At 36.1% G+C, this 21163-nt stretch overlaps 1 protein-coding gene across 2 annotated transcripts in view; it reads left to right on the top strand.

The window, feature by feature from the left end:
• The window catches only part of KIAA1328 (KIAA1328 ortholog), a 348930-nt gene that overhangs the window by 201002 nt on the left and 126765 nt on the right, over positions 1-21163 (top strand). For both annotated transcript variants that reach the window (XM_030336142.1, XM_030336143.1), the window contains exon 7: positions 18736-19409. In XM_030336142.1, coding sequence (XP_030192002.1) covers positions 18736-19409 — 674 coding nt within the window. The remainder of the gene's footprint in view (positions 1-18735; positions 19410-21163) is intronic.

Genomic DNA, 21163 nt, shown 5'->3' with positions numbered 1-21163 from the left:
CTATCTTTTCCCCCATTGAATTACTTCCTACCTTTAGCAGACATACAGTAAGGTGACCCCCAATGTGTTACGCCCTTGTGTAATTCTCTTCCTTGAATGGGAGCAGAACTTGTGACTTGCACCTAGCCAGTAGGATATGACAAAGGTAAAGGAATTTTACAAATGTAATTCACGTCCCACATCAGTTGAGTTTGAGTTAATTAAAAAGGGGATCCTGAATAAACCTGACTTAATCAAGGAAAAGCATTACAACAAGAGCACGTGGGGCCCTCTCTGGAGATCTCTTACTATACTTGAAGAAATAAGGCTTCATGAGTTCTACAACTACAAGGAAATGAATTCTGCCAACTAAGTAAGAGAGGGCCCTAAGCCTCAGATTTGATGATGGTCAGTATTTTGATTTCAGCCTTTGTAAGATCCTGAGCAGGATCATGGATATTTATCCTGATCCATAAACAATTTATGTTTTAAGCTTCTAAGTTTGTGGTATTCTGTTGCACGGCATTAGAAAGCTAATGTATTACCTTTGTCAAGAAACAATTGATCACATATATATGTGAGTCCATTTCTGGACTCTATTCTCTTCCAGTTATCTCTTTCTGTAATCCTAATGCCAGGGAAATAATGTCTTCATTATACAGCTTTATAATATTCTGAAATTAGACAGTGTTAAGTCCTTTAACTTCATTCTTTGTCTTCAAAATTATTTTTGCTATTCTAGTTCCATTGAATTTTCATATAGATTTCAAATTGAGCTTGCCAACTTCTACAAAAGAATATAATGGGATTTCATTGAAACTATAAATCAATTTGGTGGAAACGGACATCTTAACGATATTGAGCCCTTTGATCCATGGGCACAGTATCTCTCTCCATATATTCAGGTCTTCTTCAGTTTCTCTCCATAGTACTTTTTAATTTTCATCGTACAATTATGCACATATTTTGTTGAATTTATCTCTAAATATTTCATGTTTGGGGATGCTATTGTAAACAGTATTTTTGTTTCAACTTCTAATTGCTCTTTACCAATATACAAATATACCTTATTTGTATATATAAAGCTTCTGTGACTTGTAATGGAATTATGTCCCAATAAAACCATCATAAATTGAAAATACCATAAGTCAGAAATACATGTGATACACCTAACCTCGACATCTTAATGATATTGAGCCCTTTGATCCATGGGCACAGTATCTCTCTCCATATATTCAGGTCTTCTTCAATTTCTCTTCATAGTACTTTTTAACTTTCATTGTACAATTGTGCACATATTTTGTTGAATTTATCTCTAAATATTTCATGTTTGGGGATGCTATTGTAAACAGTATTTTTGTTTCAACTTCTAATTGCTCTTTACCAATACAAAAATATACCTTATTTGTATATACAGAGCTTCTGTGACTTGTAATGGAATTATGTCCCAATAAAACCATCATAAATTGAAAATATCATAAGTCAGAAATACATGTAATACACCTAACCTACCAAACATCATAGGTTAACCAAGCCTACCTTAACTTTTTTCAGAACACTTACATTAGACTACAGTTAGGCAAAATTATATAACACAAAACCTATTTTATAATCAGGTGTTGACTATTTTATGTAGTTGACTGAATACCGTACTGAAAGTGACAAACACAGTGGCTGTGTGGGTACAAAATGATTGTGATTCGGTTGTCCCCCTTATCATGTGGCTGACTGGGAGCTGTGGCTTGCTGTCACTGCCCAGCATTATGAAAGAATATTGTACTGCATATCACTAGCCCAGGAAAAGATCAAAATTCAAAGAGCTATAGCTCTTTGAGCTATAGCTCAACTGAGCTATAGTTTCTACTGAATATGCATCACTTTTGCACCATTGTAAGTGAAAGAAGTGTTGGTTGAACTATCCTAGGTCAGGAGCTATCTGTATTGTCCTTATATCCTGTGACCTTGCTAAATTTAATAAGTAATTTTGATATTCTAAATTCCTTATGATTTTCTATACATATGATCACATTATCTGTATATAATGGCAGTTTTATATCTCAGTTTCCACATTTTGTGCCTTTTACTTCTTTCTTTCTTTCTTTCTTTCTTTCTTTCTTTCTTTCTTTCTTTCTTTCTTTCTTTCTTTCTTTCTTTCTTTCTTTCTTATTGCACTGGCTAGGATCTCAAATATAATGCTGAAGAGATGTGCTGAGAGTGGATTTTTGTCTCTTTTTCAATTTCACATGAAATGCATTGTCTTTTCACCATTAAGTCTGATGGTGGTTATAGGTTTTGCATAAATACCCATTATCTAGTTGAGGAATCTTCTTACTATTTATAATTTGTTGACTAGTTATTGAGTTTTTGTCAAAGGCTTATTTTTCTTCTATCAATATGACATAATTATATTTTATTCTGGTAAGATAGTGTATTACACGGATTGATTTTCAGTTGTTAGATCAACTTACCTTTTCTGGGATAAACCCCCTTTGTCCATTTTATCTTTTCCTTTTTCTATATTGCTGTATATAATTTGCTAATATTGTGGTGAGAATTTTTACATCCATGTTTATGAAGGATATTGGTTTGTTGTTTTTTTGTAATGTCTTTGGTTTTTCTATCAGGGTGATGCTAGCCATATAAATTAAGTTACAGGTATTTCTGTTCCCTCTATTTCATGAAAAAAAGCTGTGTGCTTGTTATTATTTTTTAATATTTCACAAAGATTACCAATATTATTTTTCTCTTTCTTTTTTCATGTTTCCTCTCGCTGTCTCTCTTTTACTTCACTTTGGATAATTTGTCATTCTATATCTTCATAAAAACTTGTCTTTCCTTCCGCAGTTATCGAATGTGTTGTTAATCTCATAAAGTGAAATTTTCATTTCAGACATTGTATTTCCCTTCTCTAGAAGTGCCATGTTTAAAAATGTATATTTTGCATCTCTTTCATCATGTTTTACACGTTTTTGAACATATTTTTAATCACCCACTCATTTTAGGTTTTTGTCTGATAATTCCATCATTTCTGTTATTTTTGTATGTCTGTTGATTGATTTTTCTCCTGGTTATAGGTCACATTTTTGTTTCTAACTTTGCCTAGTAAGTAAATGCCATACATTGTGAATTTTCCATTGTCAGGTGCTGGATTTTGTTGTGTTTCTTTACAAAATATCAGGGTTTGTTTTGGCCAGCAGTAAAGTTGCTTTTGGATTAGTTTGATACATTCAAAGTCTATTTCTAAACTGTTTTTGAGTGATTCTAATTTAGCCTTTACTGTAGGGGTAATTTTGCCACATACCTAAGGTGTGACTCTTTTGCGATCTATCTTGGATGCTCCTTATATTCAATGAAACCTCTCTACTATGGCTGGAGTGACCTCCCTGTCTTGAACTTTGTGAATTTTTCTTTCTGGAGCTTCCCTGTAATTGATCCTACCCTGGAGTTACTCATGAGTTTTCATCCTATATATGTACAGATTGGTAGTCAGCCAAACAATCAGGGAGACCCTCATGCTCCCTTCCCTTGGATACTTAGTCCTTCAAATTCTACCCATTTCAGCTTCCTCCAACTCTAATCTCTGACTTCTCAGTTCAGTTGAAAATGTTGGGCTCTATCTGTGTTCCTTCTCCTCTGTGCTACCATTCAGAAGTTGCCTTCAGGCAGAAAGCTTATGCTATCATAGGATTTACTGGATTTTCTTTTTTTCTTTCGGACATCAAAATCTCTGCTCCCTGTTTCCTACCATCTGAAGTAGGTTTTTCCTACATTTTGTCAGCTTTTCTTGTTTAAGATTGGAGGTTAATTTTTGACCCACTTACTCCCTTGGGTCTGGAAGCAAAATCTGTCACATTTACTTTTAAGCAATATTTTCAGTAGGTAATAGAATTACTTTCAATTGAAAATAAGTCTATTTATTGTCTCCTGGAAGGTAAGATGCTTGTTTTATCGGTTGGCTTTTGAGCATGTTTTGTCCTTGGGTGGCTTTCTTTATATTTAATCTCCTTTAGAATCACACAGCTTCTTAAATCTGTGGCTTGATAACAGTTTTAAAAAATTCTCTACATTATCTTTTCAAATATTACTTCCCCATTCCCTCTTTTCCCTCCTCCTTCTATATTATATTTATTTTAGGCTTTTGTCCAGGTACCATACATTCTTTTGTAAATTTCCATCCTTTTACATCCTTCTCTCTATGTTGGTCTGGGTATTTTCTTCTGACGTTTACTCCAATTCACTAATTGTCTCCTCAGATACATCTAATCTGCTATTAAATTTTTAACTATATTTGTTATAGGTACAACTATATTATTATGTTTTCAGTCCTAAAATTTCCATTTGATTTTTTTTCTAGTTGACAGTTCTCTGCAGTATTTTCTATGATATTATTTAATTTCTTAACTGTAAATAACAATTACTTTAAAGTCCATGTTTGATAATGCCAACACGTAAGTCTCTTGTGGTTCTCTTTCTATTGTCTTTTTTCTCTTGCAGGTTTATTATTTTTATCTTTTTGCATGCTTGCTTATTTTTTATTGAATGCCAGACAGTGTCTATGAATATATTATTTATAATATAGGTCTCTGATGTTATCTTTGCCCAAAGAGAATTTGCTTTTGCTTCTTTCAGGCAGTTTGCTTTGATTCAAATTACTTTAACCCAGTCTGGGACTGAGTGGATTTTGAAGTTCAACTTAAGTATGTACATGGGCTTTTCTATTTCTTTTTCATTTTTACTACCAGCTTTTCAGGGGTCTCAATGGAAAGCCTGGATTTTTTGACAGGACCTCTTTCTTGGCAGGCTCTGAAATCCAAATTTTGTTTCCTGCCCTGTGAGACGCTTACAGCTCTTCTCAGCTTCCCAGCCAGCATCCTAATTTAGAATGTCTTGAACAGAAAAGTGACAACTAATGTCAAGCTATCTTTTCTTGTTTACCTTCACTCTGGGATCCTGGCCTCTTCATGTCCTCACTACCTTGGTAACACATCAGTGCCTTCAAACAGATTTTTTAAAACAGTTTGTCCTCATACTTATTCATGACGGGAGACTGACTGAAAGAAACTAATCCACAATGGATTTTGCCCAACCTTTTTGAGAATTTGGAAGTACTAGACCCTGAAGAAATTCTATAGCGTTACTTAATCAACAAATTGTAGAAAGTTCATTGCTGCCTTCCTTCTACTATAATTCCTTTTTATGCCTTCGCTAGGCATCCACCCTCTACCTAGATCTACCTACCCTTACTGTCCAAAGATCATTCAGTATAGTGTATAGATCTGAACACTTTAATTTTAATTATATTATTTCAATTTAATTCTTTTAGTGTTTTCATCTGACATAGGCCTGCCTTCTTTCTTTGTCTTTTTCTGTCTCCCCATATAAACTTTATGTCTTGGTTCCTTCAGGTACTGAGTAGATTATCTTGCATTTTATTATTTTATTTCCTTCCAGCTACCCACCAGTTGGCTCATTGGTCATCTCCTGTATTAGGTGGGCATAGAAAATTTAAAGTGAAACTTCTTTAGCATGGCATTCACACCATTTATATCTGGCATCTCCCTGTCTTCATCCATTCCCCATCCCCCTGTCCACCATGCTCTAGACTACTTAGAGTTTACCATACATACTCATCTTCATAATCCTTGTTTTGTCCGAAAGGTCTTATCCTACACACACTACACACCCTCACACACACCTTTATCGTTAATAAACTCTATTCTGTCTTCCAAAATTTAAATGTCTTCTCTACTGTGAAAACTTCCCAACTTTCCCCACCCCCACTAGAAGCAAATCTAATCTCACTAATGCTTTTCAACTCTGCATATAACATTCTTAGTAGACCTTATCACATAAAATGTTTTTGTTTTTTTTTTTCCCCTTAGCTAAAATTCAAGGGTCATGAAGGTTGGGACTTTCTTATCAAGCTTTGTATTCTTGCCTCCTAGCATAGCATCTGGCAGGTACTGCCAGATCCCTATCCTGCCTGCTCATTCCAAGGTGGGAGCCTATACCTTTGGGTAAATTACAGAACAGGAGGAGGATTATAATACTGAATCTGTTTATCCATAGTATTTTATTTATATACATGCTTCCCTTATATTTTAGACAAATATAGAAGACTTGGCTTTTAGATGCACAAGTTTTATCCATTCCTATGTATCTTACACTCCATGGCTTTATTAAAAAATTAATCATTCCTCCCCAATCTCTAGCATCCTAACCATGTCTTCTCACATTTAGCACCTGAGCAGCACCCAAAAGCAGGGAACAGAAGGGAAACAAGTTTATATTTTAAAAATAGTTTTAGGATTGTATTCAAAGTAGGAAACTTTGTAGCAGTTGCCTTTTATTTCAGATATTACATTTTTGAGCTTGTTTGCCTATTCTTATCAATGTTGATATAGCACGCATGTTTTTCAGTCTTTCAATATAGTGTCTTGTTTGAAAACCTTTCCATGGAGCATTCTAGAAAATAATATAAAGTTCTGCTTTAAGTTTAAATTCTCATCTCAGAAGGAGACAGTGCCCTTATATTTTATTATTTCACAGATCCAAACTAAATAGGCATTGAGACTCCTGAAAGGTATAGTTGGAATTTTTCTTGAATTTATGGAATCTCTTATTAACCTTTAAACACTCTGAGAAAAGGTACTTGTAGAAAAAGTGTCTCCTGAAAAAAGTAAAATACATTTTGCTGTAAATTACCATCAAGCTCCTTAGGATACAAGCTAGGCCATTTAGTTGTTGATACTCCTGCTTCCTGTTTATTGGTTCATTTAACACATGTTCATTAATTTAAGTATTTTTTATTTATAAAGACCAGTATCATTGTAATATGAAGTTGAAAGTAACATTGCCTCTCTCCTGAAGTTCCACCTGGTATTTCCTGGAGTGGGACCAAACTGTATGCAAAAAACCTCATTATTTATTAAGCACCTACTATCTCTTATCGAGATACAACAATAAACAAAAGTAACTGTATCTTTTGATATCTCCGCTCTCAAACAGTTTATAGTTTCCATAAGAAGTGTAAATACTGGGGCGCCTGGGTGGCTCAGTCGGTTGAGCGTCCGACTTCAGCTCAGGTCATGATCTCACGGTCCCTGAGTTCGAGCCCCGTGTCCAGCTCTGTGCTGACAGCTTGGAGCCTGGAGCCTGCTTCGGATTCTGTGTCTCCCTCTCTCTCTGACCCTCCCCCGTTCATGCTGTTTCTCTCCATCTCAAAAATAAATAAACATTAAGAAAAATTAAAAAAAAAAAAGTGTAAATACTTACACATCACAGGGAAACTTCGAGATGTGAAAACAGCTAACATTGAACTGTTACGGAGCAGGATGAAATGAATACAACAATAAAGGGCGGAACAAAATCCTCCTGGGGAAGGCAAAACCAAGGTGAGCTGGGGGGTGGGGAAGCCACAATAGCAGGAAGTGGTGCTAAACCAGGCCAAACCAGCCTGGAAGCATTTCGGAGTTGCATTTGGAAGACTAAAAAGGAGCCAGGGCATTTGAGCACATGGAAATTGCATCACTTATTTTTTTATTAAGTTCTAAATGAAGTCTCTTCTCTTGATTTTTTTGTAGTACACTAAACTAGCTAATAAGTAATGTCCTAAATTTTTTAAAGTCAGGACTTAGCCGTATGCATTTAAAGGACTAAGATTTCTAAAATAAATCTTGAGTCCCCAAGGAAGGGCTAGCCCTTTAAGGTTGGTTACCTTAAATCTTTCTGGTTTGCTAGTTCCCTGTGCTTTCAGAAATGCTTCTCATTAGATCTCTTCAATATCCCTGGTCTGCAACCACTTATATAGGGGAAAAAAAGGATATAGCAGACTCTAATCTTTAGTAAAAGGGCTGTGATTCATTTCAGGAAATCTTGGTGTAATAAACAACAGGCTGGTTCTCCCTCCCTCCTGTTTCCTACAAGTACACCAGGGGTTATATTTCTTGGTATTTCTTAAATATTCTTTTTCAGCAGACTTTATTTTTACTTGCTAGTTTCAAAGATACAACACAGATACTTTTTTCCCTCAGCCAACAACATAAACATAGTTCTAACCCTGACCTCCCCTTCAGGGACAGTTGGTTATGTTCACATGGTGTTAACTTTATGTTTTCTAGAAAGTATATTAAGAATTCCTTTCATTTGACACAAACTAATCTTGCTTGCTTCCTTTAAAACGAACTACATTGAACTGCCTTCGTTCACTTCTTATTTCCATTCTTGAGGCTGTCACTGGAGCTACAGAAGAGAGGACCATAAACAGACCAGGGGGAGCTCTGCTTGGAGCCCCAGGATACACCCTATAAACATAAAGCCAAGAGGGTGCACGGGAAAATGAGTGTGAACTTTTAAGGATGATTTTCTTGTGCTGCATCCATAACCAAATCTAAGTACAGTTGGCTTTAATATCCAGTATGTTTTCTTTTCATGTTTATGCATGTGAAGTTTGTCCTCACCACTTCTAATTTGTCTTTGTTTCATTTTCTCTATAACATTATTTCATCTTCTTTCTGATCTTCATTGAGTTAAAACTAGCCTTGTGCATCTGTTTCCTTTGGTAGATTTAGAAAACCATGTATAAATCTGCTTTTTTTTTTCTTTTACCATTTATAATCATGTATGGTAAAGCAATTTGAATCAGTATCACTTGTATATTTCTGTGGTGAATGGTTATCCTATCCCTTCAAAATATTTAAATCTCATCCAAGTATCTGGGACTATCTTCACAACTATACATTTGTCTTATTCAATCTTCATTTGTATCACTTTCAAATTTAATGACCAGATAAGAGGCTGATTTAAGTTTTCTAGTGTGTAAATCACATAAGGCAGTAGTGTTAAAACACAGAATTTGCAGGGCACCTTGGTGGCTCAGTCGGTTAAGCATCCCACTCTTGATTTTGGCTCAGGCATGATCTCACCATTTATGGGTTCGAGCCCAGTATCATGCTTTGCACTGACAGTGCAGAGCCTGCTTGGGATTCTCTCTCTCTCCCTCTCTCTGCACTTCCTCTGCTCACTTTCTCGAAATAAATAAATAAGCATTTTAAAAATTGCTAAAACAACCCACAGAATTTGTCAGGGGAAATAGAATCAAGGGACATCCAGTATTTTGCAGTAATTCTGTTAGTTGATAGCTGAAGCTTTATTGATTGGTATAATTTTTCATCTAACCCTTTTCTTTTCTTTCATCTCCTTGGGGTATAACAATCCAATCCCTGGGTTTCTTAGCACTTTTTTTTTTTTCAACGTTTATTTATTTTTGGGACAGAGAGAGACAGAGCATGAACGGGGGAGGGGCAGAGAGAGAGGGAGACACAGAATCGGAAACAGGCTCCAGGCTCTGAGCCGTCAGCCCAGAGCCTGACGCGGGGCTCGAACTCCTGGACCGCGAGATCGTGACCTGGCTGAAGTCGGACGCTTAACCGACTGCGCCACCCAGGCGCCCCTCTTAGCTCTTAAAGATAGCATAAGCTTTAGAAATTGTCAAATCCAGCCCCTTATTTTACAAACATCTAAACTGCCTAAGAGATGTAAAGTGACTTTCCAAAAATAACAGAACTCCTAAGTGGCATACTAGAATTCTAATCAAGGTCTTTTGACCTCACCTCAAGTATGCTGTCAGTTCTTCCGTGCTCTCATTCATTTTTACAGCAAATCAACACATTCCAACTTTCAAGAAAGGTAGAAATGATTTAATGTTATGAGGTTTAGCCTTTTCTGAGTCTGGTAGTTACAGTTGGAAATTTTGGCACACTTCTGGTGTACACATCCTAAAAGTTGGTAGTGCATTTGGTATGTGCTGCTAGTATTCTGTCATCTGTACATTATCATGTGTCTATATCTATATCCTTTTAAATCTCATAATTATTGACTTTAATGTCTTTTAGATTCAATAATCCTAGGTTGTGCCACAATCCCTGTGGGAACTAGAATAAGTCATTAGAGCCTTGCAAATGCATTTGACTGCTGCATTCTGTTATTTTTCTCTTCCATTGATAGCCTACAGCTTCAGCTGCTGAGCAGCAGAGAAGCTTAAACCTCTAGGGCCCATTAGATTTAACTTGTTTACTGCATTGATATCTATATGTTAAATGACAAGAGAGTTCAGGTTATTGAATAATTTAAAATTCAGCTCTAATTGGTGTCATATGACCTGGAAAAGGCCATGGATGATGCCAGGAGCATGCTGTGAATTTCTTATAAATAATTCATAAATTAGATGATTCATTTGCCTGGATGTCTTCCTAAATGCAAAAGTTTGTAAGTTATAACTGATGATACAACACCTGTAAGTATTTAGTTCATAACGCTGGAAGGTAATCTACCTTGATGATCTTCTAGCGAAATCTGCCAGTATAGGAGAGTTAATTGCACTGGGGAGAACGAACATTTATTTGGGATGAGACTTTGGCAAACCACACAGTGCAGCTGTTGCATTACACAGCTTCTGTCAGCTTGACAACTGGTCCATGGAAGGCCAACTTTAAAAATGCAGCATGTCGTTCTATGCCTTATTTCACATTCATTCCAAATGTTCTGGGTAATGCAATGACCTGTCCCACACACAGTAATTTAGGTTTAGAAATATTTAATATAGGTCTTGAATTTCTGACTCCTCATTAAATAAAGAGCACAGGGGGAAATTTTGAAGTTATAAATTTGAGATTTTCATTCTTATAAGGCTATCTGTGGGAATGTGAGGATTGTTAATAGGGTGTTTGCCAGGATAGTAAATTATTATTATTTGCCATTAGAGACATGAATATCATAAATAGATCAATAATATTTATTGATATTGTTAACCACTAATTCTGTGGTTAACAATTCACAAATGCATTATAAATAATCACTTCCTAATCATGCAAAATAACTAACTACCTGTTGCAAGAAATAATTACTGCAGTTTAATTCACCTCTTTTCTTATGGCTTCATAGCAGAGAGATTGGCCAGGCCTGTAAAAATGATTTGCAGAAACTTACAAAATATACTTGTTGATTGTATTTCACAAAGCAATACTGCAGATTTTTTTTTAACATGTGAGAACACTGAAAAGCTTTGTATCACCATAGGAATAGTATGTGATTGTGTGTGTTCGTGTATATGCTTGCGCATACATGACAGCTGTACGTGTGAATGTGTATACAAGATGACACATCATAGTGTTTAGAGACATCTTTGTTTCCTATGAAGTCTTTTTAATGGCATATTTAAGAAAGTATCTTAAAGATTCAGAAAACCCTCTTCCAGCTCAGAAGTTTACTAACTTCCTCTCTCAGAAAATTCTTCATTGTGTCCAAGCTAAGTCTCTCCCATTTTTTAAACATTTTTTAATACTCTTCTCATGTTTTGTTTGTCTCCTGTTACTTATTTTTTTTATGTTGTCATAAGTATGTATCTACCCAAGTTAAAAGACATTGTACTCCAATTATGTCATAAGCCAAAAATGCCTGCATTTTCTCCTTATCTTTCTTTTGTGCTATGGATCCCATATCATATCCCATCAAAGACTTTATTGGCTTTATTTGTGCCACTTGTAGAGTCTTAAAGTTTAGTCATGGTTTGTGGTACCTTTTATATAATACAAATCCTAACATGCTACCATTTTGAACTCAATTTTTTTAATAGAATAATTTTTTGTTTGTTTTGAGAGATAGTGAGTGGGGCAGGACCAGAGAGAGAAGTAGAATCTTAAGCAGGCTCCACGCTTAGAGCAGAGCCCAATGCAGGACTTGATCCCATGACTCTGATATCATGACCTGAGCTGAAATCAAGAGTTGGATGTTCAACCAACTAAGCCACCGGGTGCCCTTTGAACTCAACTTCTTTATTTGTTGTGATCTACAGATCATTATCCTGTCTAAACTTATTTTTTCATTTATACCATTTGTTTTCCTGCCTCTTCTGCATGCTTTTCTTTTCTCCTAAATATCATTTTGTTCATCTCTGATTAAGCACTCCATTCAACTAATTTTCATCACACAGATAATTCTTGACAGCCCTTTACAAGTCATTGTGATGGGTTTTAAGCGTATCTTAGTATATTCATGGAATCCTTTAATGGGAGGAGCACTCAATGTAATCATCAGGTTCAAATGGCAAAATATAGCAGGACAAATCCAATCTCATGAGTTAAGAATGGTTTTTAACTTTTTTAATGGTTGGGGGGATGAAGAATATTTCATAAAATGGGGAAACTACCTGGAATTCAGATTTCAGTGTCTGTAAATAAGGTTTTACTGGACCAGTCTTTCATTTATGTATTGTCTCTTGCTTTCACACTACAAAAGCAGAACTGAGTAGTCATGACAAAGACCATATGGACTGCAAACTAAAAGGTCTATTAACTGGCCCTTTACAGAAGTTTGCTAACCTTTGCAAATCTTTGATGAAAACAAACAAATCACAGCCACATTCTATATCATGTATGAACTTCATAATTATAATGCTGGGTAAAGAAGTCAGACACAAAATGTATTTCATGTTATTCCATTTATACTTTAAAAATAAACAGGTAAAACCAAATTCCGGTATGGACTTTTAAGTAGGGAAGTATGAAGCAGAGAAGTTATTCCCATAAAAGTCAAGACGGTAATTCCCTTGGACAGGAGAGGTAGAGAGTAGAGATTGTGCAGGGTCTTCTGCATACAGACGGCTTTCCGTTTCTTGGATAGTGGTTATGTGGGTAGACATTGTCTTCTTCTTATTCACTTATTATTATTCACTGAGATGATTAAACTTTTCTATGCTTAATAGCATTTCATATTAACGAATTTTTTTAAAAAAACTACATTATGGAGAAATGGAAGACAGATTTGGAGTGATTCATATTCCCATTTATCTCAAATATAGTGTTGATGGGATCTTGGGAAAGTTGTGTTGCTTCAGTGCACTTCATTATCTCATATGCAAATTGGTAACTCTAATAACTACCTTATAGAGTTGTTAAGAATTACAGGCTGAGGGGCACCTGGGTGGCTCAGTTAGTTAAGCACCCAACTCTTGATTTTTGCTCAAGTCGTGATCAAGAATTATAGGTTGAGTATGTAAAACATTTAGCATAGTACATAGTAAACTCTATGTTTAGTTCAGTTCAATGGTCAGTGAAGGTGAATATTTAGAACCCAGTTCTCTCATCAGTAAAAATTTGCATAAAGGTATCTTCTCTGACCTTCATTTTCCATTTCCCATCTCAGTCCTTTAAAAGTTATTTTGGGTTGTCTGGGTGGCTCAGTCAGTTTAGCATCCAACTTCAGCTCAGGTCACGATCTCATGGTTCATGGGTTTGAGCCCCAAGTTGGATTTTGTGCTGAGAGCTCAGAGCCTTCTTTGGATTCTCTCTCCCTCACTCTCTGTCCCTCCCCCACTCACATTCTTTCTCTCTCAAAAATAAATAAACATTTATTTTTAAATTTTTAAAAATTATTTTGAATTATTTAAGGGTATTGGTTTCAACAAGCACTCCACAAAACAAGATATCCAAATGGCCAATAAGCATATGTTAATTAATTATCATTACATATCAGGGAAATGAAAAATAAAATCACAATAAGATTTCACTACACACCAGATTGGCTAAAAATAAAAACATAGTATCAAATGTAAGTGAATGAGAAGCAACTGGGACTCTTTTACTTTGCTGATGGAGATGTAAAACAGATGGACCACTCTGACTGTTTCTAATAAAGTCAAACATATGCCTACCTGGCACCCAAGAAAAATAAATATGTATTTCAAAAAAAGACTTTGTGTAAGAATATTGCTAGCAGTTTTATTCGCAGTAGCCCTAAACCAGAAACAACCTAATCCAATAAGAGAATGAATAAACAAATTTTGGTATATTCGTACAATGAAATACTATGCAGCAATATAAAAGAATGAACTATTGATACACACAGAAACATAAAAGAAATTCAAAATTATGTTGAACTTAATGAGGCTCCTGGGTGGCTCAGTTGGTTAAGTGACCGACTTCGGCTCAGGTCATGATCTCCGGGTTGGTGAGTTGGAGCCCCACAACATTCTCTCTGCTGTCAGTGCAGAGCCCACTTCGGATCCTTTGTGCTCTCTCTCTGCCCCACCCCCTTCTCTTTCTCTCTCTCTCTCTCTTTCTCAAAAATAAACATGCAAAATTATGTTGAGCTTAAGAAGCCAGCCACAAAAGCGTAGCATGCCATATGATTCCATTTATGTGAAGCTAAACATAGGCAAAACTAATCTATGGTCATAGAAGTGAGAATAATGGTTACCTCTGGGAGTATGAGGAGGTTGGTTTGACTAGAAAGGGCACAGGGATCTTTTCTGGGGTAATGATGATTACATGGGTATATGCAAATGTAAAAATTCATCAAGCTGTACACTTAAGATGTGTGCATTTTAGTATATGTAAATTATGCCTCCATTAAAAAAATTATTGGTTCCTAAATTAGTGTGATGTATCTGAAAAATTCATATCAAACCCATATGCCAGAGACAGCGGTTTGGGATTTGTTAGTTTAAGCCTTAGTTAAAAGAGGTTACATTTGTAAACATCTCATAGAAAGCATGGTGCAGCAGCTCCAGAAAGAAAAACACATCTGTTTCATTGGGCCCGTTGTGACTTCCATGTGTCCCAGAGGCAATATTTGTCTTCACTTCACTAATAAAATAACTTAATTTCTTATATTCAGATCCTAACAGGCGGTTTTCTATTTCTCCTCTCTTCATTTTCCTTAGTAGCACATAATTCAGCCTAATCATGGATTCTGATTTTCATTTCTAATTTTCTGGGACGCATACCCCAACTTGACTTTTCTTCTTATCTGATACAGTCAGCCCCTTGTTATTGAGAATGTAGTATATGCAAGCCTCAGTGCTATACATACAGCGGAAGTAAATAGAACCCTGACTGCACAAGTTGTTGGGGCAGAGAAGTCAATGCTAGTAACAGTAGTAATAATTATAATAGGAAACATTGTTTGAATACTGACTGTAGATTGGCAATATCCAAAGCACTTTGTGTGAATGATCTCATCCAGTCGTCACAATAGCCCTAAGAGGCAAGGCAAGATGTCAGGGTAAGATATATTTTGTAATGAGGACAAACATGAAGAACCTGTCTATTATCTAAAGCATTTCAACACTGACCCAACTTGTAAGCCTCACTGTAGCAAAATAAAGCTGGATAACCAAACTCATTTGTTTTAGAAGATAATTTAAGGTAATCATTGTAACTGTACATGTCCCTTAGAGATCTCACTTCCCCCCTGCCCCTCCCCAGCACATACCCCATAAGGTTCTCCTTGAAAAACGTTTGGGTAAATATAAGGATTTTTTTTTTCCTTTTTGTAAATCAGTACCCTTATGAAATGGCAACCTTGATAAGTGCCCATCTGTCTGTCCACCATGTTCAGTTTTAAGGTAGATGCTGTTTTTGATCCCTGTTTTACTGATGAGAAAACTGAGGGTCAGGCAAGTTGAAAAAGGTGCTTTATTCATTTTTTTTATTGCTGTGCAACAAAATACTACAAATTTACTAGTTTACTACAACACACATTTATTATCTCACCATTTCTATGGGTCATGAGTCAGGTGCAGGTTGGTTGGGTCCTCTGCTTGGGGTCTTAGAAAGCTGCAGTCTGGGTAACAGCTGGGCTGCATTCTCATCTGGAGCTCTAGGTCCCCTTCCAAGCTCACGTGCTTGTTGGCAGAATTTAGTTTCCTGATGTCTCATTTTTTGCTAGCTGTTGGCTGGAAACTGCCTTCTGCTCCAGAGGTCATTGCCACATGACCCCCTTCATTGGTCCTCCCATAACATGTTAGCTTGTTTCTTCAAAGCCAATCTCTGATCTTAGGGAGGGCACCAGACCCTTTTATAAAGGACTTACTTGATTAGGTGTGGCCCATAAAAGATAATCTCCTTTTTATTAATTCAAACTCTACTGATTAGGAGGAGCCTGAGTTAATCTGTAATGTCCCTTTGGTCATATACTCTAACGTAATAATGGGATTAATATCTCATCACGTTCACAAGTTATACCCACATTCAAGGGGAAGAGATAATACCACGTGGGCACACAAAGAGGACAGGAATCTTGGGGACCATCTTAGAATTCTGCCTACCAACATGCACAGTCACCCATCAGTAACTGGCAAAGGAGTGTTCTCTTTAAGCAAAGTGTGCATCAAAATCATTAAGTTGAACTGCTTCTCATAAACATAAAAAGTTAACTACCAACAAAAGTATTTTTTTAATATTCCAAATACCTGACACTTCCAAAAAAACATTTTTAAATATTCCAAATATGTGACATTTTTGAGCAATTTAATAATCAGTACCATTAACATAAGTATCAGCTATATCAGTATCTAAAGATGCACATGTGTAAATAATGCTGAGGAACAAAAATAAGAATATAAAATAATACATACATGCCATTGTTAAGTTGCCAACACATGGATTAGGAAATATAGGACAATGTAAAAGAGTGGATTTAAGTTTCCAGACCTTTAAAAAATTCACCTGTCATTTTTAAATATAATTCTATGAAAAGATAGCTTACCATACAGAGTAGCAGATGATAAATGTTAAATATTTGTTTTGACAGTAAGTGCTACAGAAGTTCAGAGTAGGGGAGATTAATGTGGACTGGAGTTTCCCTTTAGTTGTAAAATGAGGTTAATTTTTTTTATGAGGTAGTTTATCATAAATTTTGCTCTAGGACTAGTTTCTTCTCCGTAGCTTGCAATCTACTCCGTGTCACCTGCTCAGTGTAAAGGATTGTGTGTCTTCTTTGAAGAGGACCAAGTCTCCTTCCTAGATATGGGTCATTCTCATTTGAATAGAACTCCTTTAGTATTGTTTTAGAAACTCAAAGTCTTAAGAATCATTATTATAATATAATATATTATAATAATATAATAATTCTGATAATCCTCTTTTATCAGAAGATAGGAAACAAGGATGCCTGGGTGGCTCAGTCGGTTAAGTATCTTGGTTTTGGCTTGGGTCATGATCTCACAGTCGTGGGATTGAACCCGAGTTGGGCCCTGAGCCAAGCTTGGGGCCTGCTCGAGATTCTCACTTTCTCTCTCTCTCTTTCTCTCTCAAAATAAATAAATAAACATTTTAAAAATGTATTTTTTTTTATTTTTTTTTTATAAATTTTTTTTTTCAACGTTTATTTATTTTTTTGGGACAGAGAGAGACGGAGCATGAACGGGGGAAGGGCAGAGAGAGAGGGAGACACAGAATCGGAAACAGGCTCCAGGCTCTGAGCCATCAGCCCAGAGCCTGACGCGGGGCTCGAACTCACGGACCGCTAGATCGTGACCTGGCTGAAGTCGGACGCTTAACCGACTGCACCACCCAGGCGCCCTAAAATGTATTTAAAAAAGAATATAGGAAACATGGTGTTGCTGTATATCTGTTGACATTTTTTTCCAATCAGATCATCTCAACTATACAAAGTAATTGGTTGGATTTTTTTTTTTCTCCCTTCTGCTAGGGATCTCAATTATTCATTTATTCCATGTCTCTAGAATAAGGTAACCATCTCAACTGTTTATGATTTAGTTCTAATTTAAAAAGAAGTTGTGGCAGACTGAATAATGCCCCCCCAAATATGTCCATGTCCTAATTCCTGGAACCTGTGAAAGTCTCTTTATATGACACAAAGGATTTTGTATGACAAGAGACTTTATAGATGTGATTAACTTAAGGATTTTGAGATGAGGGAATTATCTAGGATTACCTGGATGAGGCCAGTGTTACCAAAACAGTCCTATAAGAGGGACACAGGAGGAGTCAGATGTCCCGTGACACCAGTGGTTCTCAAAGTGTGGTGCCAGATTAGCAACATCAGCATCATCTGGCAACTTGTTAAAAACACAGCTTCACTTAACTCTGCTCCATACTTACTGAATTGGAAACCCTAAGAATGAAGCCCAGAAATTCACATTTGACAATTCCTCCAGGTGATTCTGATACATGCTAAAGTTAGAGAATCACTGATATAAGCTAAGTTTTGCTCTCCCTGATAGAACAGGCGTGAGGCTAAAATGCTGGGAAAGCTCATGCTATTGGCCTGCCAAAGGTAATTTGCAACTGCTTCCTTTCTGCCTGAGTTCTATCAGGCTATGATCACTCGAATAGCTTAACTGAAAAATCACTTATGTTTATAGCTGAAATTAAATATGTTTTGTATTTAAATAACCTCTTTTGATTAGAATCATATTTTTTGGAAAGTGCTTGGTTTTATCTGTGTGCTCTAAAGATACTTATAAAAACTCATCAAATTTCTGGCGGCAACTAACATCCTATTCAGTATAAGATGAACTGTTTTACATCAAATCTCATTGTGTGTAATGGACAAACAAAGGACATTTCAAAGGGTATTTAAGGTGGCTGAGTGGATTTCTTGGCTTAGTATTTAAAAGTAAACATTTTAAGACCTTAGCATTTAATGCTTTTGCCTCTTCTCAAAGTTGATTCTATGTAAAACTCATTATTTCCAACTCCTGGAATCTTGCTTAAACAGCAAATAGAAGTACTTTCTTTTTCTTTTACTTCTGGATTTACTGAAATGTAGATTGTTTGAAAATGGGTTTGGCTTTGTGGCACATGTCTGTTTAGCTATGTGAATACTATCATTTATTAAGAAGACAGAACAAGAGCTTTGTTTTGAGAAACATGTATCACTGATTTCTGAAAAGTCAAAAGAACTCCTTTCAGTGTGCTCTTATTTGACAAATGATCTTGTGGTTCCTTTTAGGTATCCAATAGGAAGAGCACTCTTCGGTCTTCAGCTCTGGAACTGGATGGCTCCTACTTGAGTGTAGCCAAATCACAAACCTGCTATCAAACCAAGCAGAGGCCTATGTCTGGAATCCAAGCCTCCGCTTCAGAATCCCTTGTGGAGTTTAAGAATAATTCTTTGAAGCCAGCAGATTTTCATTGTCCTAAAGAGGACCAAGACAGGGTGCCATTAGAGACCAGAACATGTGATTATGGATCCCCAGGGAGAAAACTAGTAGACGCAGTCCCTACAGAGAAAGCCCCACCAGCGGAATTGAAGATGAAACAATGCCAACACCTGAAGCCTTCTCCATCCAGTCAGTGTTGTGGTCATAGACTTTCTGAAAATGAAGATCATGTTCATGAAAGTCATCCTATGCACATGGCCCCTCAATATTCCAAAACACATCTGGAATCATGCAATAATTGTGGGCTTTCCTGGGCATCCCTGCTGCATGGTCAAGGAACACAGCAGGCTAGTGAAACTGATGTCAGAAAGCAACTCTCGGAAAATAGAAGGCAGCAACTTATGCTTCAGAAAATGGAGCTGGAAATTGAAAAAGAGCGCCTTCAGCATCTGCTGACCCAGCAGGAGACAAAGCTTCTCCTGAAACAGCAGCAGCTTCATCAGTCTCAACTGGATTATAATTGGTGAGTCTTACCTGTTCTCTCAGCAATGTCTAGCTTGGAGAACTCCGTGTAAAATGACTCTTGTACTAATATAAAGTTGCAAAGGCACAGAGGTTCCTTGGGGTCTTGGCTTCCTCAAGATGCATACTAACTATGATGACTAAGTAAATTCTATGATCTTCTTTGGAAGACTTAGAACATTACCCCATCTTCCCAAATGTTAGCCTAGAATATCTACCTCTGAGCAGTCCATTGTAACTTTCGCTGGATTCTAAAGAGAATATTTTTAAAAGATATTGTTACATAAAATCTTCTGCTATTTGAGGTCATTATGGAGACTATTAGGAATTAAGTAAAAATTTGAGACTTCAGGATGTGGAATCAGATTGTGAAGCAGAGTGATTAACTGTCATCATACCATATTTATGTCTATCCACCATAATATAAAATGTAACAAATGATAAGAGCCTTCTAAATTCAACCTTTTCTTGTCATGAAACATAACCTGTTCATAACCAATGCCTATAAACTTACCCACATTGAACTCTTCCCTCTCTCTCTCTCAAAATAAATAAATAAACTTAAATAAATAACTAAATAAATAAATAAATAAATAATAATAAATTACAAGTTTTCAGAGAGAAGTGCTTGTATATATATCCCTGCCATTTCCTTCTTGATCAAACTTACCATTTCCCCTTTGTACACATTCATACATTCTATGCAGACACATACATCCTATACAGACACACTTAGTACAAATGTCATTGTCTTTTAGTTCTTAGAGTTAATTGTCTCTCACTCACAGATTCTGCCAATATTTTTTAGATTCTAATATCTTTGAGAGTTCTTTCTTGGAATTTTTCCTTTAGTGTAATGCTTTGCTTGGAACCAGAAGTGCTCTGCCACTTTCTCTTTATTCATGATCGGACAGTTCTGTTCTTCACTGTTGAAAGCTGGAGGCTCTTAACATAACTGAAAATGAAGGCTCTTATAACAAGATTTTCACCAAAGGCCAAAAGATTGCTTCAGTTTGATGACCCCAATCTCTAATCCTCCAGTTAATGTCTAATCTCTCTCGAGAACTTTATTTAACTAACATTTATTGAATGCCTATGATATGTAAGAAATGGTTCTAGGCACTTAGGATAGAGAAATGAATCCAATGTGGTCATTAAAGAGGGCATAGTCCAGCAGACTGCATAATTTTAAAACAGGTTTCATGTTCACTTGGACAGCACTGTTTACTGAAATAATGCTATGTAATGACAATAAATAGACATTGTGTTCATTTGAACAGCTCTATTTATTAAAATAATACTGCATAATGACAATAAAGTCTTTATTGTTATCTTGATCATCCTAGCTTAGATGAGAGAGCTATGAAATACAGTTTTTCAGCAAGTTTTGTGTATGCATAAATTGTAAAAGTTTATACATATTTATAGATATTTATAAACTTTTCAATAAATAATTATAGATTAACAGGAAGTTGCATAAATAGTACAGAGAGGTCCTCCCAGTTTCTCCCAATGGCTATATCTTACATAACTAGAACACAATATCAAAATTAATAAATCAATTTTGGTACAATGTGTCTAGTTCCATGCATTTTACCACGTGTGGACTTGTGTAACCATCACAACAATCAAACTATAGAACTATTTCAGCAACACCAGGGTTTCCTGTTTACTACCCCATTTGAATTGTCCACCCTCTTCTGCCCCCACCATCCTTAACCCTTAGAAATCTGTTGTCTATTTCTATAATTTTGG

This window comes from Lynx canadensis, chromosome D3 (assembly GCF_007474595.2).
Source record: "Lynx canadensis isolate LIC74 chromosome D3, mLynCan4.pri.v2, whole genome shotgun sequence".
NCBI classification, from domain to species: Eukaryota; Metazoa; Chordata; class Mammalia; order Carnivora; family Felidae; genus Lynx; species Lynx canadensis.
This window is presented reverse-complemented; position numbering and strand designations above follow the sequence as displayed.